General features: G+C 41.9%; 1 protein-coding gene across 3 annotated transcripts in view; it reads right to left on the bottom strand.

Moving 5' to 3' along the window:
- The window catches only part of gtf3c2 (general transcription factor IIIC, polypeptide 2, beta), a 52,042-nt gene that overhangs the window by 24,983 nt on the left and 3,546 nt on the right, over positions 1-23,513 (bottom strand). For all 3 annotated transcript variants that reach the window (XM_041249750.1, XM_041249751.1, XM_041249752.1), the window contains 8 exons: positions 21,366-21,672; positions 20,313-20,404; positions 19,921-19,998; positions 19,432-19,530; positions 17,483-17,710; positions 13,323-13,434; positions 12,714-12,831; positions 1,349-1,380 (listed from right to left, as the gene is read on the bottom strand). In XM_041249750.1, coding sequence (XP_041105684.1) covers positions 1,349-1,380; positions 12,714-12,831; positions 13,323-13,434; positions 17,483-17,710; positions 19,432-19,530; positions 19,921-19,998; positions 20,313-20,404; positions 21,366-21,672 — 1,066 coding nt within the window. The remainder of the gene's footprint in view (positions 1-1,348; positions 1,381-12,713; positions 12,832-13,322; positions 13,435-17,482; positions 17,711-19,431; positions 19,531-19,920; positions 19,999-20,312; positions 20,405-21,365; positions 21,673-23,513) is intronic.

Here is a 23,513-nt window from a genome sequence, read left to right on the forward strand (position 1 = left end):
CATGCCCAGTGTTAAATATGGAATAGGTTGTGTGATGGTATGGGCTTGTTTTTCTTCCTCAGGCACTGGCAACCTTTGTATTGTAGAAGGATCAATGAATGCTGCAAAATATTAAGAAACGTTGCACACTCATACATAGCGCTAGAAGGCTTATTGGGTGGAAGTTTTGTACCCCAGCAGGACAATAACCCTAAGCATTCTGCAAAGTGTACAAAGGAATTTCTGAAAAAAAGGAAGATTAGCTATAGATTGGCCATCTCAGTCCCTAGACTTGACACCCATCGAGATGTTGTGGATTGACTTGAAGGCTGCTGTTGCAAAAAGGAAACCAAAGTCGATTGCAAACTCAAAGCTGTCTGTGTTGAAGAATGGGCAAAATATCTCTGGAATGATACCAGGAACTGGTTTCAAAATACAAAAAAAAAACCCTGCAAGCTGTAAAGGAAGCAAAGGGTGAGCACACAAAATACTAATGCAAGGGTTACCAAATTCTTTTGACAAAGTATGACATTAGTTTTTGCATTTTCATTTTATGCATGTAATAATTTGTTGTTTTATTATAAAACTGAATTTCTACGTTGATTTATATCTTTCAATAGAACAATTAGAAATTATAGAAATCACTTTGTGGTTTTTCTCATTTTTTCTAAACTGCCCAAATACTTTAGTCTGCGGCTGTATATATAGAGGTCATCTTGACCTATATTCGGATACCCTGAAGGTCGTTCAAGAAAGGTTCATACCAAGTTCCGTCTATTGGACTTAGTCAGATGCCTCATTTGCTTTCACTGTAATTTGGACACATTTTTATCAGTCAAGTGTTGCAATGATAAATTATTAGAATGCTGGTAAAGCTAGCAACATTTTTCATAAAAAAAGAAACGCATGTTCTGTGAAGAAATAGAGAGTCATAATTTAGAAGATTTTTATGCAGAGTTGTGAAGAGCCTTCTGTTATGTGCAAAACTGTGTAAAAGAATGGCGTGTCTAACACACACACATTTTTTTATATATATATATATATATATATATATATATATATATATATATATATATATATATATATATATATATATATATATATACACACACACACACACACACAACTATGGGGTCAAAATGAACCAATCTGACCTTGTAAGGATGAGAAATAGTACTGAATGTTGGCTACACTTGTAATTTTTTTTTTTTTTTTAAAGTAGCTATTACATGTGTTGAAATTACAGTGCATACAATATATTGGCACTTTACCTAGAGCAACTACAAGGCTCAAGTTTTGAACGATGCAGAGCTGGCAGTATTGTTTAATGAACATTCATGACTTTTTCTGTATAATATTAATTACCCACCTTGCATATCAGCGGTTGTTCACTTGCTGATCCTATACAAAAAATAAATAAATAAATAAAGATTGTTAGGGTTTTTCACAAAAAAAAAAGCAGCGAGAGGAAAAGGGCCTTTAAATGAAACATTCTTAAGGTACCCAATTAACCATGTGTTAATGAGTGACTAGCTTGTAACACTTTGATTTCCAGTACCAGTACGATCTTCACAAATTACTGTAGGTGTTGGTTCATTTGTATGACGTTTAATAAGATCCAACTGTCAACAACAATACATTATTCTGCAATAAGCCAAAACATTAACAAAGATGTTTTTTTTGTCTTACTCTTTAATAACCACTTGAAAGACCAAGTAGCCAATGGTACAGTATAGTACTGATGGTTTTGTTTAGTTGTATATAAACTACATCATTTCATCATTTTCATTTTCTTATCATATAAAGATCTCAACTCATAAACAGCCAATGAGTTGTTTCACCAGTCTATATAAAAGGCCCACTGGCTTGCCTCAATGTAACACAGAAACTTAGCTTTTGCCTTGGGATTTTTAACTCATGATCTCATACTCTTTAAAGCTTTGCTTACTCAATATTGGACAACAAACCAACATTCCAATGCTCTCCTTGCCACAAACAAACAAACAAACAAAAAAAAATCAGTTAGGTTTTGTTATTTTATTTAACAGAGACAGTTGCCTCCTACGAAAGCTACGTTTCCTTGGTAATGCTTGTTTTTATCGTTCTCTTTCTGACGTATGTATTCTACAGTAATCCGGTGGATAACAGTATTAAAACGCGTGATCACTTCTTCCAGCACATGCAAGGAAACCTCAAATATAAACCAATCAGATGGGCTGACTAAGCCCTTTCTGATTGACAGCCCCAAGGGAGCAGGGTGTTGGGTACTAGCCTGAAATTCATAGCTTTAGACACTGACAACTGCGTAGCGATACATCTATTTTGTCATTTCAATTATAGATCCTTGTCTGATGGAAATTAGTTAGTAAATTACCTGAATTGAGCAAGGAGTAGGCGGCTTTCTATACACACAAATAAGAGGATGTTTGTAATGATCTGACTGATGCGAACAAGGGATTGGGGATACAGAGGCTGGAACAGCAACCCAGAATTACAGAACAGTATTCTGGAGCTGACTAGCATCCGGAAGGCCAGCTCTTTACAAGCACATGCCAGCCCAGGATAGAAGTACTACTCAGCAAGAGGCTCTTGACAGAGAACTCGGTTCCCACAAGCACATGATGCAGGTCCGAATATCATGATTTTACTGCTGTAAAATATCGGATTTGAAATCTTCAGAACAACGAAAGAGAATCCAATCTGTTAATGACATATGTTAGAGACTGTTGCTTATTTACTACTATTATTGAGCCAAATACCCATAATTAGGCAGGCATTCAAATAAGTGTTATCCAATAAAAAGTCTGGAATAAACATGAACATACTGTCACCACTATTATATTTCTTTGGATTGAGCCTAGCTTTAACACCCAAAATACTTCATGTTTCTTTGACAAAACAGGCTTACAAAATGAACACAGTTCATTATGACATACCACTGAATAATGCTTAAAACACAAGCATTATCTATCATCAATGAGCAACTTTATTCACTCACAGTTAAAAAATACAGTGTGTGGAATTTATGACAGCACCTTTATTGTGTACAGTTGCAATATGCGAAACAGCATGCTGCAAATCCCATGCTCAGCATTAGTCAAGTCCTGAAATGACAGCATGCACTTTCACATACAGTTTTTATGATTACATGTTAGTTTATTTGTCAGTAAAAACAACTGTAAAATTGCACAGTGTTCATTCTGCTATCTTCATTATTTTAAATAAACCACAGCAAGCACATTGTCATATATTTCAGATATTTTCATTAGCACTCTGAGCTAAATTTAGTGAATGGCAGTTTATTTTAATGGAGTCAAGTAAACTACATTAAATTTTATTTTTTACTCTCTAAATATATATATATATATACTGGCAAAAGACAAAATAGGTTTATTGGAGTTCACAAAATAAACCCAATAACCCTTTCATTTCCTTTTTTGTTTAATAATTTAAACAAATCTCAGGAAACGGAGGCTAAAACACGCGCCCTCCAAAACGTCATTTTTTGCATTGCGGATCCACAACAAAGCCACCAGACCTATAGTGCTGGAAGACAACATAGATCTGAATTGCTCCACTGCAGACTTGCAGGCACCCTACAGCTACAGGGGTCGCTGGTGCATGGTGAACTGCGGACTGCCCTGTCGACCTAAACCCTCCCTACCTGGGTGGCGCACAATTGGCCAAGCCCCCTAGGTCACCCCCAGTCACGGTCGGTAGACATAGACTGGACTTGAACCTGTGATCTCCGGGCTATAGAGTGCTGCTGTAGCAAAAAACACACCCTTCAGCCACAGTAGGATCTCCTGAACCACAGGCAGGACCTCCAGTACAATCTACATCAGTGTCACCCAAAACCCCTTCAAATCTAAAAGGAGATCACAGAGCCCACCATCATCGTTTTAGAAATACGCTAATGAAAGAAAAGAGGACAGTGACCACACGCATAATAAATTAATAGAAATAGGTAATAAACAATTGGATATATTAAATGAAAGGAATAAGTTTACCCAAATGTTGAAGGGCAACCTTAAGAAACAGAGGTGGGTTTTGTGTTTTTATTTTATAATAATAATAATAATAAATTATAGCGTCCCTCACACCAAGGTGTCTCGAGCCCTGTACAATTTTATGTCCAAGAGTGACACATTTTGGAACCAAGCATTTTAAAGTCATAATATATGTGTTAATAATCTGTAATTTTATATATGAAATTAATAGAATTTGTTAATAAAATTGATACATTTATCATTCGTTTTTTTTTTTTAAAAAGCTTATAAATCTTAACAAAAAAACAGCATTTGTCTTTGTTTACTTATATTCTTAGACGATACATTTTAAATACTAGCTTTGAAATAAAGTATAAATAAATTGTACTACAGTAGTCTAGCTGTAAACAAAAACAATGGTGTTGGCATTTAATAAATCATTATTTTATTAAAATCGAACTTCTTGTGATGGATTCAGGCTGTTATCGCTGCTAAAGCAGGCAGGCAGCAGGCAGGTGAGAGCTGGAATGGAGGCACAGAGACAGAGATGCAGTATTTATATTTATTTATAAGACACAAAGACCACTCGTGTACAATACCAACAATGGTAAGGTATGGAGCGTATTAAAAGGCAAAAATAAACACATTTACAAACAAATCAAATATGCAGTGAAAACGACGTGAGCTACTCTTCTACAAGGAGGTCCCGCCCTGGCCTTTGATGGAGCGTCATGCAATTACAATTACTAATTAATCTATATTAATCACAATATATTTACAAATCACAACATGCATACTGTAGGGCAGGGGTGTCAAACTCCAGTCCACGAGGGCCGCTGGATCTTCTGGTTTTAATTCCACCTTAAACTCTCAATTAACATAACTGATCTAATTATTTGTTCAATTTAACATATTTAATATTTTTCAAGGTCTTTTACCGTTTTTTAAAATGCACTTGATTCAACGTGCACTAGCTATTAAACATTTTGAGGCTTTGAGAGAAATGTTAAATGTGTCCAATTAATCAAATAATTAAGACCTATTAAGTAACTGTGAGCTCGGGTGGAACGAAAGCCAGAAGACACTGTGAGTTTGACACCCGTTGTACGGCGTGGGCTATATATAAATCCTGTGTGCAGGTCTTCACCCTGCCACGCTACAGGTGTTCAGCGATACTATCCCGTTTATATGCGGCAGTAGTGTTACTGGCATTGCCAATATGTTAATTTCTACTGTCTTCATCCCCAACTTCTTTTTGGGCAACATTATTATTGCCTTCCCTTTCAATAATTATGTTGTGCAAGACACAAACAGAAAGGATTACTTTTGGAATCATGTCTGTTATTGACATGTTCAAATATTTAAGGCACCAAAATGTTCCCTTTAATTGTACAAAGCACCTTTCAGTGACCGAACAAGCACAACTGTGCAAATAGTTGTATCTTGTTTGCTTTCTTGTTAGATGCCCATTGTCCCTGTAAGGAGTAAGGTCTCCGAAGGATAAGCCTAGTCACCAAGAATATGCCAATTGGGATGAAGTAGTTGATTACTTTCCATGGCTGTTTCTAAAAACATGAAAATTGTGCACAGACCCTGGCCAGCCTCACTGGCATCAATGAACTTCATATTCCTATCAGCAAATTAGAAAGAAACCCTTTTCTATTAAAATAGTTGTCCTTTTCGTGTCTTGGTGCCTTATTGGCTATGTGGCAAACACCAATTGCACCAACAACTCCAGGAAACCCCCACTTTTCTTCAAATGCTGCCATGTTTAACACAGCATTATCAATGGTAGGCCACTTAATACTTGAGGTGATAGAGGACAAGACATTGCAGTATCAAAAAAGGCACAATGAGCACTTCCGCGGTTCATGCCGAATCTGTCTCCTATCCCTTTGAAAGATTCCTGGTTCCCAAGTGCCACAGTGTCAGTATTAGTTTTGTTTCTATGGGTACATCTAAATGTTTCAGCTCACTTGCTCCTTTGATCAGCTGAACAATGTACTGTAAAAAAGAATGACATTTTTATATATATATATATATATCCATCCTAGCAGCATCTTCATTAGGGCTGGTGAGAATCCTACACGCTGCTGCTACAACAACAATTATTTTCCATTTGTAATCTATAAACAGTAACTGGTGGGTGTATGTTTAAGACAATCAGATGGCTTTTAATGCCTGTGGGGTGGTAGTAATGTGGCGTAGGATTTGAGCAGCCAACAGAGCGCAGCACAAGTAGGGAGAGAGTTGTAAGTCTATGCCTGAGCACCACCCAAAGGAAAGGTCAGAAAAACATCTCCCTGAATTTTACTAGCCAATAGCAACAGCTTCCACATAAATGTTCTTCTATAGAAATGAGATTTAAATTCTAATTCTGTGTAACAAGGAACAATCTCATTCACAAAATTTTCTACAGCAGCACTGCTTGTCTAGCACACCTGGTTAGGGCTGCTGGTTAAATAGTTTCTATATCATTGTCTATGGTTAACATACCAGTGAGAACCTCATCTCAAGACACTTCAACCATAACATCAAAAATACCAAAAAGCCAAGAATTATTAGTCGTCATTTTAAATTAATAATAATAATAATAATAATAATAATAATAATAATAATAATAATAATAATAAAGAAAAAATAAATAAAATGATCGCAAAATGGCAGTAGAGATTTAAAAACGTCAGGCATTTGTCATTCAAAATAAAAGCATTTACAGATATTTTTTAATAAAGTAGCCAGGGCAAATACAGTATTAGGCGGTGGACCGCACCGGTTGTCAGCTTATTTTGGAAACCCTGCTCTTATATTTGTTTTACTTCATTCTCATCCTGACCTAGTACAAATGTGATCACAGCACAAACATTCCTAGCAATGCAAGTGTATATGGGCTAACCTGAGCTCTCTAATTACAGCAGCACTGCATTGTAAGTAAAACAAAAATCCCTGGGGAGAAAACTGTTTGCTAAATTGGTAAATACAAATCCTTAATGTCAGTTAACCTCCCAAATTCCCCTTCTCTCTCAAAGCACAACACAGTCTTCCAATAACACTGCTGCAGCTCCAGAGAGTGAATTACAGGGTATTAAAAACCACACACTCACAGAATGTGGATAAAGCATTTGAATCCAATTTCATTGAAGGCAGTTTAATAGCTTTCTACACCCATAAAAATCAGACTTCTTTCTTTCCTGTCTAAATAGGAAGATGGGGGAAAAATATTAAATCATACTGTCCAACACAATAAATCACAGAAACCCTGACCTCGCCTTAATTTTTAACAGTTAATGTACCATTATAAAACAATACAACTTATCATTAACTGTTGCATATGAACTACCCCTATAGCTCCAGTACACTAGAATAGATCAGTATTTAGTACAAGTTAAGCAAAGCACAGCTTATTGTAAGAAAACATAGTAAATGATTTATTCCATCATATACACAGCCACAAGTTTCGTAAACTCATAGCTTGAAACACATATATGCATTCCAAGGTTTTTGTTGACCCACAACCACTACAATGTACATGTTTTCACGCAAGTCAGTGTCGGATCAACCACTAGAAATGGCTACACGTTACATGGAATAACCCAGATGCAAATAGCAAACAATGTACTTGTTAGTCTTTTACCAAAAATTGCCTAAAAAACTTGCATGCTCTTGAAGTTGCAGCGATCACACGTCAACTGCAACAGCCCATACTTGCCAAACAGTACTGTAAAGTACAGTAAGCTAAAGCAGAGTTGTAATGACTTGAGTTAATAACTCAGCTTGGAATCAAGTTGCAATATTTCGTGACTCTACTCGACTCGAGACACTGCCATCAAATGACTTGACTCCCTGCTCAAAAGACGTGACTTGACTTGTCTTTATGATAAAATCAGTAACAAACCTAATTAACTTTCAATACTTGCAGTCATCTTGCACATAAACAGGCACCTGCCATGGTTATTAAGACCATTTCTAAAGAAATAGAAAACATTAAGTTATTATCATAACCCTGGTTCCCTGAAATGTAACCATTACCTCATGGGTATTAATCCTTTGATACACTATAACCTGAATAGACATTCCAAAACTGCACATAGTGCCGGTGACACAGTCGCACCCCCCCAAGGGCATAAAAGAGACTGTTGACACTCAAAATGTCATAATATTTTCCCTCAAGACTGCTGCAATAAGACACAGCGACCTTGAAGGTTAATGGCTATATTTTTATTTCAGGGAACCAGGGTTATGATAACCTAACGTTCCCTTTCAAGTACGAAATGTAACCATTACCTCACGGGTAGACACCAAAGCTGTTGCAAGGAATTTGCAGACCAGTTGAAAGCTAAAGGCACAGCAAAGGCCACCTTGTGCATTATCATGGGGAACCCAGCACAAGGAACAAGGCTACAAACATTGAGGGGGAACTCGCCTCCAATTTTATGCTATAAGGGTAGCGCTCAAGGCTGCCCTTAACACTCTTGTTCCAAAACCAGGGTTTTGGGGATCTATGACATTCAGCCGATAGAGCCAACTAAAAGTGTGGGGCGTAGCCCACAATGCTGCATCGCAAATGTCTCTTAAGGACTGGATGCAAGGTAAAACTTCTAAGGAACTGGTCAATATACTAGCCAAAAAAGTTTGTCAACTTGACTTGGTTTCTTATATTCCAGAATGTTGTAATATAAAAAAAAAAAAAAACCACCCCTCCACAAATGCGCATTCAGTAATTTTAGTTATTCACACGAGTGACTGCTAAATCAACACATTTTTGTTTGTTTATTAAATAAACAAAACAGAAATCAAGGAGGTTCAAATGGAGATTAGACAAAGGGGCATTCAGAACAGAAAATAGGAGGCACATTTTTACACAGAGAATTGTGAGGGTCTGGAATCAACTCCCCAGTAATGTTGCTGAAGCTGACACCCTGGGATCCTTCAAGAAGCTGCTTGATGAGATTCTGGGATCAATAAGCTACTAACAGCCAAACGAGCAAGATGGGCCGAATGGCCTCCTCTCGTTTGTAAACTTTCTTATGTTCTTCTGTTCTTAACAACTTTACTGATGACCTCCATTCTACAACATATGTGAGCATTTAGTGCCCTCTAGTGGAATGGCTATACAATTATGCAGGTGTTGTGCATATAAAAAGGAAACGGCTGCTCTGTATTACAGCAAAAAGGCAACTGTGACAGTCAGCATGTCACAGATTCAACCTGACAAGGCTTCAAAGATTTTCAATTGTTCTAGGGGGGGGGGGGGGGGGGGGGGGACCTAAATCTGCACTACAAATCGTGATAAAGTGGCAATTTATGTTTCACACTTCATTGATAAAGTGGCACCACAGCAGTAATGCAATTTGAAATATTACAGAAACGTGCAGGTCCTTTAAGATAAGCAACACATCCTCAGCAAAACAGCAGTGCTGAGACATGGGGATCAAAAAGATCTGGGAGAGAAGCAAAACAATCTCATTGGGGGCAAAGTTGGGGTCAGTTCCACAGCAATTCAACTCCCTCTCCAGATCAATTCAGATTCAATTCCAATTGTTTTTTAAATCAATCTAGTCAATTCCAGTTCCACCCATGTATACAGTCACTCAGTTCCCTTACAATTTTGTCATTCCAAATCTACCTCTAGTCCACGAAATGTTATAATTTTGTAATCAAAGACAAGGGACACTCACATAGATATATTTCTTCACCATTTTTATTGCCACTTTTAACAGCAATAATGACAATTTACATTTATTACAGTACAATGTGGACATCGAAGAAATACAAAAGAAAATAAACCATAGACAAACAATGTTGTACTATAGTATGTATTGTCTCAAAAAGAAAGTATCAAGTTATGCATACAGCTGTAAAGAATCACTTATCAATTCTTATACCTGATCATAATGAGCTTTACAAATTCTGCAACGTTTAGGTTGCCTGCCACACTAAAAAGTCTTTCTACAGCTGAGATGAAGCAGGTGTGGCATGTTGCTTGTTTTCCTTTCAAATAAACCAGAGGATCAGAATCTTCTGGCTCACAGGGTTGACTGAGGTAGTTTGATAAGCATCTGTGGTGGAGACACTGCTGCAGATTTCAATGGAGCGGTTGGTCATACATGAACAGTTTGATGCCTGTGTTTGGTGAAGGGGATGTATCCATGTCAACAACTCTTGGTAGCAGTGAGGTGACCTTGTTAGTCAACAGTTCCCTCATGCTGTGCACTTCATCCTTGTACCAGTCCAATTTGAAGCGAGGATCCAGACTTGCAGCCATCTTGCAGCCAACACTCCATCTCCTCAAGCTTAGCAAGTCTTCTTGTTATGTTTCACTGATGTGTGCTTTCGCATGATGTAAACCTTGGACACATGCGTTGACATAGCTGGCAGTCATTATCTAGTCTCCCTGGATCTTCTCAGTGACCTCTTCAAAAGGGCTCCAGTATTTCACAGAGTTCCCCAATGATTTTCAAATTGTATGGTGTGAGCTTGCATGGGGCATGGATAGGACCTCTGCAGGAACTTTCAAAATTGACCTCAGCATCTTCAGCTGGCTGTTCCACCTTGTGGCATTTGAAATTTGCAGTTTGTAGTGTCCCTCCAGTAACTCTGTTGCTTTGGTGTACTTAGACACTATTTTAGACACCTTTGCCATTACCTGTCTTAAAGGGCCAGCCTGCTCCAGGGCATCACGAACAACCAGCTGTAGAGTGTGAGAGAAACAGGGGCTACGCTCGGGTGGAAAATAAAATTTGCTGCTTACACTCACTGCCTCATCTTATTCTTTGTCACACTCTTGGACATCCAATGGTGCGAATATGGAGAGTCCTTTCACCATGTTGGCAGCATTGTCGGTCACTATGCCTGAAACTTTGTCAGCCATGTTGTAGACTTCAATAGTCTACTCATACGTTCTGCAGATGTCCTCTGCTGTATAAACGCCCCTAAAAATACACACAAACCAACATGAGAGTTTGTAGTGTGTATTCCACAATTAGGTGGCCTGTGATGCCAAAAAAGGATAGCTCTACTTGACAAAAGATCTATGGTGAGGTAGATGTCTTGGGCTTGCTGCATTTGAACTCCTCAGTTGACCTTGGACACCGGAGGTGCATTGAGGAAGTAGTTTCTGGCTGAGGTGTTTCCTGCTGGGCATGGTGAACCGTGGTTCGCTGTGCTAAGGCTATCGCAAAAGGCTGTGCTGTCTACAACAGAGTGGCATGAGATCACTAGCAATGAAGCTAACAATGTTGTTGTTAAGCTTCACTTGGTGAGGATCTGTGGTATCCCACTTACGGTCTGAAGTCTAGCCAGATTGATCAGCAAACTCTGTGGATGTCAGAATGCTTTCTCTGAAGAAGAAAAAAAAACAAAAAACAAACAGATTTTATGTACATAACACATTGAACAATAAATCTAGCAAAATACGCAGTATTCAGTTACCAGGTGAAGCTTAGAATTTAATCACCTTACAATAATCATCAAGACCTGCTGAGTACACAGGCACCATAAGGTATGATGCTTGCAACCTATGCACAAAAATCAGATAAGAGCTACCCATTGACATACAGCTTTCCCTTGAGAAGTGGCTACACTTAACCAATTTATTACAAAAACTATTAATATATTATGGAGATTGAGTAGTTTGAGTGAACGTCTTATTTTAGCAATTATATAGCCACAAATCTTTTACACAAATTTGCACTAAATATTTTCTATCTGCATCATAAAATTCACAAATTAAGCACAAACACAAACATTAAAATGATACACTTATCTATCTAGGAAATTTAGACATGCAAGATATGGATTGTCAGATAATATACTTACTTTGAGGTGCCTTATGAAGTTGGAAGTAGCTTTTATTGCACCACAGACAGATGTTCCAGAATGGTTACATATAGCACAATGGTTTCCCACTTTGCCACCTTCACTTGGCTCAAAGTGATCAAAGACTGAGGTCTTTCTTGACACTGTGGCACTTAAAGTAAATCATGCAAAGTTTGTGGTCAAAAAGCAAGCAAAATGGTCATTATTCCATTCCTCAGTTTCTCATCCAGTTCAGGGTCAATCACACGATCAGAGTTCTCCATTCCAGGTCCAAAATCCAAGCAATCCTTCAACGCTCGCCAACACAGCCAACTACTCTCCAAATCCTAACACTCCCAGCTGCCCTCCTTCTCTTTCCAAAAAATGTACTCAAAGACTGAGTGTAAGGCTGGGTCTTAAATAGAGCTGGAGGGCAGGTTTTGCTCATTCCAATTAATCGAGAACAGGAGTTAACATTGACATCACAATTGTCATACTAATAGACTCGCTTGTAAAGATGACAATCAATATATTAATAGAAGTAGCTGATAGTGATCTGCCTCTCTCAGCCTCCTCTTCCTTGTGTAAACTCAAGCTGTAAATCAGTACATCAGTCATGACACCTGTTGTTCTGACTGTGTCAATTTCATACAGGTGGACTGACTACTGAGCCAGACTACCCTGAGAATACTATTCCTCTGTTTAAAGGAATTCAGTGCAATAGTTTTGTGCAAAAAAGGGAGTTTTTTTCAGTGAAACTGAAATGGAATTGATAATTCCATTCACTAAAAAATGGCAGCTACAATTCAATTCCAATTCCAAAGCTTTGTGATTTTTCTCAATTCCAATTCCACACTTGAATATGAATTGACCTCTGAATTTCAATTCGGAATTGACCACAACTCTGACTGGGGGAGAAACAACAAGACCAGATATTTAGTTTCCTACCTTTACTCTGATATGTCTTGTATGCAGTCAATGATTCTGGATGTGGAAGGCTGAGCACAGCAATTTTTCCATTTGAAAAGGAAGCAGCCAAGAGTCCAAGCCTGGGCATCTGGGGAATCTGCCAGAAAATAAATACAGTAAAACCTACTTAATGTCACTCCAGTTAATGTCACTTTGCATATTATCACCACACTGAAATGTCCAGACCTGAATATAATGGGCTTTATTTGCACCCACTTAATATAATTTCACACTGCAGGTACATTGATCCTTTTTGTGACCCTACATGACCACCTTACTTGCCATGCAGCAATTGCTGGCCCTGCAAGGTCTGTTCTGACTGTGGTGTTTAGGTTTATAAGCTTTCAAATTTAAAATTGAAAAGTCTCATAAACTAGAAGATTTAGACATAAACACAAAGGCTGAAATAACAGCTCCATCAAACAAAGGATACAATTTGCTTGAATATATAATGGACTATTTGTTTTGCGCTTCACCTGGGTAATCTGAACATTCTGTTCTAGCAGCAGCCAAGTAAGAATGCCATCTGTTACAAAACACACACACACACACACACAAATTGAAGTGAATTGTCATCATATTACACACCTTTCTGTTGGATGAAGGAAGCTCCCAAGTCCCACTAGGACACCACTTCATATTCCATATGCAGCCGTAATCCAAGGCAACCCCGTATGCAAAGGTGGCTTTGTTTGTTGGGCTTTAAAAATGGAGAAAACAAAAATGGAACAATTGACATTTTGCCATAGATTTTAGTCTGCTTGTGGCTGGCTGGCGAGTGGATAGAGGCCCAGAGACAGACTGCAGTTCAAAAAAATAACTATTTTATTATAAATAAACACAAAATGAAAGGGCACAAGGGCCAAAACAAAGCAATTTAAACACAAAAAAGATCAAAAGCAAAACTTACAAAAATAACAGTTTCCAGGCTGGGCAATGCCTTCACTGGATTCAAACTTTCTAAACAACCAAAAAAAACCCAACCTGCTTCCTCAGCTCCCTCTCTCCAAATGAGAAGCAGAGGCCTCCTTTTATATCAGGTGGCTGGGCGCTGATTGATCGTTAATCAACCTAATCAACCCCAGCCACCTGAACATAATAAACCCAGGCAGGTAGGGGAAGTTAATCCCATCCCTGCCAATTTAAAGGGCAGAGCTTTGCTCTGCCACACACCTCCCCCCATGTACAACGTACACCGGCCGCAATCGGCCAACTCCCCCCTTCCCCCCACCCTCCCCACCCCCAAGAGTCCAATTATGTCCCTTGGGTGGGCTGTTATGGTGGGTGGTGGTGGGCGGGGTTGATGTCGGAGCCCCCAAGCCTTCTTTGGTTGAGGGGGCCCCGAATCTCCAAGGTAGCACGGCGACGGCGGCCCGGCTCCCTCTGGTGGCGGAGGCGGCGACGGCGGCCCGGCTCCCTCTGGTGGCGGAGGCGGCGACGGCGGCCCGGCTCCCTCTGGTGGCGGAGGCGGCGACGGCGGCCCGGCTCCCTCTGGTGGCGGAGGCGGCGACGGCGGCCCGGCTCCCTCTGGTGGCGGAGGCGGCGACGGCGGCCCGACTCCCTCTGGTGGCGGAGGCGGCGACTCCCTCTCGGGCTCTGAGAGCGGCGGCGGCGGCTCCTCCCTCTCGGGCTCTGAGAGCGGCGGCGGCGGCTCCTCCCTCTCGGGCTCTGAGAGCGGCGGCGGCGGCTCCTCCCTCTCGGGCTCTGAGAGCGGCGGCGGCGGCTCCTCCCTCTCGGGCTCTGAGAGCGGCGGCGGCGGCTCCTCCCTCTCGGGCTCTGAGAGCGGCGGCGGCGGCTCCTCCCTCTCGGGCTCTGAGAGCGGCGGCGGCGGCTCCTCCCCCTCGGGCTCTGAGAGCGGCGGCGGCGGTCCTCCCCCTCGGGCTCTGAGAGCGGCGGCGGCGGCTCCTCCCCCTCGGGCTCTGAGAGCGGCGGCGGCGGCTCCTCACCCCCCTCGGGCTCTCGGGGCGGCGGCGGCTCCTCACCCCCCTCGGGCTCTCGGGGCGACGGCGGCTCCTCACCCCCCTCGGGCTCTCGGGGCGACGGCGGCTCCTCACCCCCCTCTGGCTCTGGGGGCGACGGCGGCTCCTCACCCCCCTCTGGCTCTGGGGGCGACGGCGGCTCCTCACCCCCCTCTGGCTCTGGGGGCGACGGCGGCTCCTCACCCCTCTCTGGCTCTGGGAGCGACGGCGGCTCCTCACCCCTCTCTGGCTCTGGGGGCGACGGAGGCTCCTCACCCCTCTCTGGCTCTGGGAGCGACGGCAGCTCCTCACCCCTCTCTGGCTCTGGGAGCGACGGAGGCTCCTCACCCCTCTCTGGCTCTGGGAGCGACGGAGGCTCCTCCTCCCTCTCTGGCTCTGGGAGCGACGGCGGCTCCTCCTCCCTCTCTGGCTCTGGGAGCGGCGGCGGCTCCTCCTCCCTCTCTGGCTCTGGGAGCGACGGCGGCTCCTCCTCCCTCTCTGGCTCTGGGAGCGACGGCGGCTCCTCCTCCCTCTCTGGCTCTGGGAGCGACGGCAGCTCCTCCTCCCTCTCTGGCTCTGGGAGCGACGGCGGCTCCTCCTCCCTCTCTGGCTCTGGGAGCGACGGCGGCTCCTCCTCCCTCTCTGGCTCTCGGGAAGGCGGCTCACCCCTCTCTGGCTCTCGGGAAGGCGGCTCACCCCTCTCTGGCTCTCGGGAAGGCGGCTCACCCCTCTCTGGCTCTCGGGAAGGCGGCTCACCCCTCTTTATTGGAGTGACCGGGGCATCTCCCATGTCTACCGCCAGGTAATTAACCACCATGAGGGCAACCTCTGGGAAGGAGGCCGGGTGGTGTTGTTCCTCCCACTGTTCCCACCTCTCCCCATCTCGACGCCACAGCGTGTTGATAACTATGGGGAGATCGTGGACGAGGTCTGCCTCAGGGTGCATCAACCAGTCCCAGACGGCGGCTCCTCACCCCCCTCTGGCTCTGGGGGCGACGGCGGCTCCTCACCCCCCTCTGGCTCTGGGGGCGACGGCGGCTCCTCACCCCCCTCTGGCTCTGGGGGCGACGGCGGCTCCTCACCCCCCTCTGGCTCTGGGGGCGACGGCGGCTCCTCACCCCCCTCTGGCTCTGGGGGCGACGGGCTCCTCACCCCTCTCTGGCTCTGGGGGCGACGGCGGCTCCTCACCCCTCTCTGGCTCTGGGGGCGACGGAGGCTCCTCACCCCTCTCTGGCTCTGGGGGCGACGGAGGCTCCTCACCCCTCTCTGGCTCTGGGGGCGACGGAGGCTCCTCACCCCTCTCTGGCTCTGGGAGCGACGGCGGCTCCTCCTCCCTCTCTGGCTCTGGGAGCGACGGCGGCTCCTCCTCCCTCTCTGGCTCTGGGAGCGACGGCGGCTCCTCCTCCCTCTCTGGCTCTGGGAGCGACGGCGGCTCCTCCTCCCTCTCTGGCTCTGGGAGCGACGGCAGCTCCTCCTCCCTCTCTGGCTCTGGGAGCGACGGCAGCTCCTCCTCCCTCTCTGGCTCTCGGGAAGGCGGCTCACCCCTCTCTGGCTCTCGGGAAGGCGGCTCACCCCTCTCTGGCTCTCGGGAAGGCGGCTCACCCCTCTTTATTGGAGTGACCGGGGCATCTCCCATGTCTACCGCCAGGTAATTAACCACCATGAGGGCAACCTCTGGGAAGGAGGCCGGGTGGTGTTGTTCCTCCCACTGTTCCCACCTCTCCCCATCTCGACGCCACAGCGTGTTGATAACTATGGGGAGATCGTGGACGAGGTCTGCCTCAGGGTGCATCAACCAGTCCCAGATCTCCTGTGAAGGTGGTGAAGGTGGTGGTGCTGGAGGTAGTGGGGTGGCCCCTGATGCCCGGGGTGAACACGGCACCTCTTCCTGGGCCTGGTTGTAGGGGCATCCTGCCCAGTTGTGGCCGTCCTCCTCACACCGGCCACACCAGTTTGCCGGTGGCACGTCTGGGCAGGACCGCCTCCTTCCCACACCAGGAACACCAGGGGAAGAGGCTGGCCGGGTCCTCCAGCGGTGGCTGCAGCAGCTTACATTTCTTCAGCTGCTGCTGCTTTTCCTGCTTTTGCCGCTGTCTGCTCTTTCCCATTTTTTTTTTTTTTTTTTTTCAAAAAAAAAAAAAAAAAAAAAAAAAATTTATCCCAAAAATTCCACAAAACAAAACAAAAATACTGCTCTGAGCCTCTAGGTGGCGCTATCCCACTTCTGACACCAAATGTGGCAGGCTGGCGAGTGGATAGAGGCCCAGAGACAGACTGCAGTTCAAAAAAATAACTATTTTATTATAAACACAAAATGAAAGGGCACAAGGGCCAAAACAAAGCAATTTAAACACAAAAAAGATCAAAAGCAAAACTTACAAAAATAACAGTTTCCAGGCTGGGCAATGCCTTCACTGGATTCAAACTTTCTAAACAACCAAAAAAAAAACAACCTGCTTCCTCAGCTCCCTCTCTCCAAATGAGAAGCAGAGGCCTCCTTTTATATCAGGTGGCTGGGCGCTGATTGATCGTTAATCAACCTAATCAACTAATCAACCCCAGCCACCTGAACATAATAAACCCAGGCAGGTAGGGGAAGTTAACCCCATCCCTGCCAATTTAAAGGGTAGAGCTTTGCTCTGCCACACTGCTGTTGTATCAATCTTCACAATTACTAATAGTAAACACTTCTACAGTGAATATATATAAAGCCTATCAATATAAAAAAAAAAGTAAAGCGGCAAAGAAATTGGACACTCAGCACAAATCTGCACATGTTATAAAACTCACCAACTGAAATGCTGCAGGTCACCTATGTTCCAGATCTGCAACAGTGCTGGCTCTGTGTGCGTACCAGACATCTTGTGCCTGTCATCCATCCCCTTGTTACAGTAAATGGCCGCGTACTGAGTGGATGCTGACCCTTCGGGGCAGGGGCACCACTCCATTGACCACACTGGACCACCGACAAAGAAAGCCAAGTCCCATCGTTCATAATGCGAGGAAAGGGACTGAAATCTGGGGAGATGATACAAATGAATCAAGGGGTTACATTTATATCCATCACAAAGTGTGGGTATTAAAGGGATACTGTATTTCATATATACACTCTTAGTATTTTATTTCTTATGTGTTTAATGTCCTATAGTGTGTGTTCTTTATAATTCTCTTGTTGTTTCTGTTTAAATTGTTATTTGCCATTCTACAAACTACTCCTGCAAAAATGAATTCACAAAGGACTCCCCTAGGCTGATCTGTGGGAATGTGGGGAAGCACATCAGTGTTGCATAGGCTTTAGTGTACAATTCTTTGCCTGTTTGCCTCAGTGATAGGTACGGCTGTGTGTGAAGGTTCGTTTACTAGCCAGGAATTCAAAGGTAGTTTTAAACCTTCGAAGGTTCATCAGGAGGCATTCATGCACTGTATGTTTATTTTTTATTTGTTAACAGAAACTGTTTGTCCAAGTGCAAATACTATAAGTTACACGTTACACTCAGAATGTGATCCTTTGATTTGTATAATGCATATTACATAAACAAAAGCTGTTGTATTCAAATCCACTACCAAATCATTATACGTAGCTACTCTATATGGCACCACTGCTGTGTGTGGAGCAGGGTATAGTATGCCAAAGCAGTGGTGGTGGGGGGGGTACCTATAGCGGTTATAGTGCTTCAGTAAAATATGTACTGAATGTCTAGTGTACAAGACAGTGTAAGAGAAGTGCTACGGTAAAATATGTTTGAAACATATACAAAATATATGCTAACACTAATAATTTTAATCGGAAGAACTGAGCACCGTCAGTCCCCCCCAACTCGTGTTATCTAGAGGGAAACCTTTAATTTCTTCATTCATCATCTCGAAAGCAAAGCGTTGTATAGCGTAAGCTGTATTGAAAGAAATGTCTCTAAACCCCTCTGCTGTTTGAAAAGAAAAGCTGAATGCAAACTGTGCTAGCTTCACTTGACAAGCATACGTTCATATTATTATAAGTATTATTATTCATATTTTTAGTAGTAGTAAAATATGACTGACTGATAGCCTGCTTGGAACAGTGACTGTTAAATAAAGCTTTGTTTTGCTTAAGTCTGCTGCAGTTGGTGCTGCTGCAATGCAAGCTTTCTGTATATATCGCAAGCAGCATCAATTACATGTAAATAAACATGTGTTTTTATTTAAATTATAAATACATGATCACTGTTCTATATAACATTTTTAAACTACATGTGAAAGTTTTATTCAATTTATATGGATTATCTGTAAAAGGATAGGATTTTCAATCAAATACAAACAAGTAGCTATGGTGAAGTCACCAATAAACTATGCAAATTAGTACCACTGAAGATTTGAACATTCCTTCAGTAACGTGTTCTGAACCTTCAAAGGTCAAAACGTACTCTTCGTTGCAGCCCTAGTGATAGGACACTACAACTTCAGTTCTAAAAGCAAAGTTTGATCTGCACTGCCACCCAATGGCAAGCATGTGTCAATACATGTATTGAGTAAAATACAACTGTAATATATTTAATGTTAATATAAAACATGGGTCAATGTCTTGGTCACTGTAAACTGATTATTAAGACATCATTAGGGTCTATTTAGCTGATAATTTAAAACTTGTCTGATTTTTACCATGAAATACAATAAAAACTAAATGTACTTACATTTGTAGCCTTGACAGAGAGCAACCCGTTATTAATAATCCAAACACTAGTGTCTTCACTGCAGTTCCTTACCTGCCAATTCTATGCAGCGTGTTATCGCTGTTAAGACCCTCTCTTCTTATCCTAAAGGGTGGCGATTTCTCTTCTTGGGGTAAATAATTGAGTGCTTCACTGCAAAAGAAAGTAGGTACGGTGCTCTTTGATTGCGACATTTATGATCTGCAAATTTCAAAATGACATATATATTGTAGGTTTAATTGTGTAAAACAAAGTTCTGTTAACGAAGCACTAACTAACTAACTTTAATTTGTACAAATTTACAGCTCAGGATGTGTTTCAGGATGCACTGCGTTAGGTAAACTAAGTCTCTTCTGAATAGCCTGTCTAGATGGTAAATTCAATAATAATTTCCTTTAACTACAAATACAGTATCAGGCCTACATTACAAATATAAGTGTATGTCAAATGTATGTGAAATTAATGCACATGTAATGCAGAGGGCTACAGCTCTGTAGGGTAGGCTGTAGGCTCTGAATAGGATTTATCAATTAAAAATCATACCTCTCAGACAGAAACTTCCAGTCCTTCACAGAAGGTATCCATTCAGGAAACACCCAGGGGGAATAGCATTGCTCTCGACTGCAAACAAATATATTTTTTTCTTACAGTTTTTTAAATGAAAAAACAAAACAATTAAACTGTGTGTGGCAAATAGATTTTACCAATGTGCATTATTGAAGTTGGATGGATAGTGCTCATGCTGAGATAAGTGATCCATTGAGAGTATATTTAGCAGGGGAATGCTTACTCATATCCCTGGTCATTTTAATATAGCTACATTAGTTCTGAAACTCAGCACTGAATGCAGAACTTGTGTGTGTTTCTAACTCTGCCAATATGTGACCACAGACACTGCAGTGTACAGACTGACGATATCGTGAAAGGTTACTTACTACTCCTTTGTTATGTGCATACAGTTCCAAACAGGACCCATTATGTTGTTCAGCAAGCCATTAGCAGCCATGCCCAAGAACTTTGGTTTAGCCTGTGTGAAAAGGAAAATAAATGAACTAATCTTACAGGTAAGTTGGTAGGTGGAAGGTTAGGTTACATGTTCCTTGGGATCATAAGTTATATTTCATACTACAGTGTGTGACAGAACTACCAGTAACAATCAGGCATTAAAAATGTGACAAGGACAATGATGGTGCATCTTTGTTTGATGGGGTCCCCTCTGCAAAGTTATTTTCTCCACAGGTAATGGATTGCTAGTGCCGGGGTCTCCAACCCTGGTCCTGGAGAGCTACTGGTTCTTTTGGTTTCCGTTTCAACCAAGTTCTCAGTTGCTTAATTGCACCAATTATTGGCTTAAAAAGATTAACAGTGTTCCAGATCTTTAGCCATTTATGATGTAAAGACACCTAGAAAACATGCAGGATTGGGGCTCTCCAAGACCAGGGTTGAAGATCCCTGTGCTAGCGAGTACTACAAGTTCACAAAATGCTAGCTTTGAGAAGTATCAAACATATAACTCTGCAATAAACACTTAATAAATACCCCAATGATAAAGTTTAATTTGTGCATTTTAGTTCTGGGCCTGCTCCTTACCAGTTCTCTGTGTGTACTTATAAAAGCAACTGCTTTTTAGGCACAGATTTGTTGATTAAAAGTTTTCAGCTGAGAAGTAGCCTACCTTTTCAGCAAACAACTGTTACTCTTGGCGACCCAACAAAGTAGCACCCTAGTGACACCACTGGCACTTTTCATTTTTCCACTTTCATAATGTCACATGAAAGCACAAGATTCTAATACGGCCTAAGAATGTCCTAATCAAGTTTTGCCACAATTAGATAAACCTTCTCGACTTTGCAGTAGATATATGCAAAACTTACAGGTACGTCCATAGCAAGAGTTACAAATTTACAAATGTTTCCTGTTTCAGATCATTTAGTTTTTTCATATGACATTGACACACAGTACATACAGTAAGAGCACAGTACACTTACAGCAGCAGGTGCCACTCTTATTTTATTCTCCTTATTTTCCAGGTCAGATTCAGATTCAACTTCTAAGGCATCCTCCTCCTCCTCCTCCTCCTCATCGACAGTTACTCCATCAGGAAGGACAAAGTCTGCATCACTGGTCACATCATCAGAGTCCTCATCTGTGTTCCTCTTCCTCTTCCTCCCTCTCCCGCGTTTCACTGGCGTACTGGATTCTGTGTCCTCACTGGCGGTGGTGTTCGTAGGTGCCTGAGGAGTCTGGTTGGAGTATCCCATCTCCTCAGCAAGGGAGTGGAGGTATTTCATAGCCCTAGAATGACAATTAAAACAAAAAACTGCAAGACAGCAGATACTCCACCCCCCCCCATTTCAAAAATCAAAATAGTACTAAAGGTTCAAAGGTAAATTAGCAGATCCTGCTTTAAAAAAAAAAAAGTGCATACTGCCATTAATCTGGACAAAGCAAGGTAATTAAATAAGGGGTAGGAAAATCTGGTCCTGGAGTCCAGTTCCATTACAGGTTTGATATGTATAATTAAATGATTAATATCTTATTCACACTACTTAAACAAGTATGTCAGCAAGGGATAAACAACGATAAGTGTTTAATGTGAAAATAATTCACTGTTCCAAAGTCATACTTGTTTGTTAATGAGATTCAATTGATTGTCAACTTGGTAATTAGATTTTGTTTTCGCTCTTTTATTACGCTTAATTCAAACGGTTAAAAAGTATGTCTAACATTGCGGGAATTTTGTGGAAGTGAATGTGTAATTAAACCTTTTTTTACGTTACGTTAATGTGCAATTGTATTACTTTCTTTTAACAACATCAAATACTAAACTGAAATCACAAGCCGTTTTCTAAGCGTTACGTTTTAAATGTTTAATACTATAATTAACTAAATGTTGACATGATTATTGTGTAATAAAATGGTATTCGCTTTTCTGTTGAATTGTTGACGAATCAACAGTTTTCTGTGGATTCGTAGCACAAACTGTGAATTAAATCAACAATATATCTGCCCAGCACTCCCCTTCTCTTCAAAGCCACACAGTCACTTTTAGTTAGAAGAGTCATACAATGAATCAATCAAAAAATTGAGGGTAACAAAACCCCGCCACAGCTGTAATTCAAAATCTGTATGTGGAAGAAGTCGATGATCAAGACATATATCAACAGAATGCAGTGTATAGTATAGAATAAGAATTTATGAAATGTTTAATCATAATCTGATAACCAATTTTCCAGATATATGTAACAATGCAAGTGTGACATACAGATGGATGGGCAGGTGTGTCACTATCTACCGCCCCCCTCCCCCTGCTGTCACTGTTTCCCCATACACTCAACAAAACCGCAGTTTATCACTCTACAGTAGTTACATAACTATAACCCATGAATCACAACAGTGAATGTATAGTGGGTTCCATCTCTAACTTTAGCTATATTAACAAATGCACAGTAATATTGCGCTGTTTGAGTGGGGGACTACGAAGCGAAATAACATCACTTCACATAAAATTATACACGACCTTCATACAACATATTAGCTTAAAGATAAAAAATAAGGATTCAATCTTGAAATTATTATTATTATTATTATGCATAACACTCCCCCCATATATTGAATGGTTTGGTCCAGAATCAGCTCGTCTCACTGTCCTCGTATTGCAGCCACTTAAGAGTGAATGAGATTAAGGTTTTGAAACAGAAGTGCATCCATTTGCAACTTACTCATTATCTCTTACTCATTATTCTAGACCAGGCACGCTATATTCAAATTTTTTCATTATTTATCTCTCAAGGGTTTCTTACGGTTATTGTATTCTTTACTTATTTGTATGGTTATACATATGTATATCTATCTCCATATATTAACAGGAACAAAACAGTTAAATATTCTACACGTTAAGTATGGGAGTGGTGCCCTCCCTGCCGAAGAAGTGAGGTGCTCCCTGCCAACCCCGCAGAACTACCCCCCTGTGGATGGCTGTACGGCCAGACAGACACTGTCACATATATCCCCTCACTCAATAATTTATTCTAAATAACGATAAGACCAAGTTTCATGACAACTGGATAAATATTTTCCCACAACATCGTTGTTGACAAGGATTTGATCCTCTGCAGGGGATAACAATGCTCCAT

Source organism: Polyodon spathula, chromosome 5 (genome assembly GCF_017654505.1).
Source record: "Polyodon spathula isolate WHYD16114869_AA chromosome 5, ASM1765450v1, whole genome shotgun sequence".
In the NCBI taxonomy this organism is placed as follows: Eukaryota; Metazoa; Chordata; class Actinopteri; order Acipenseriformes; family Polyodontidae; genus Polyodon; species Polyodon spathula.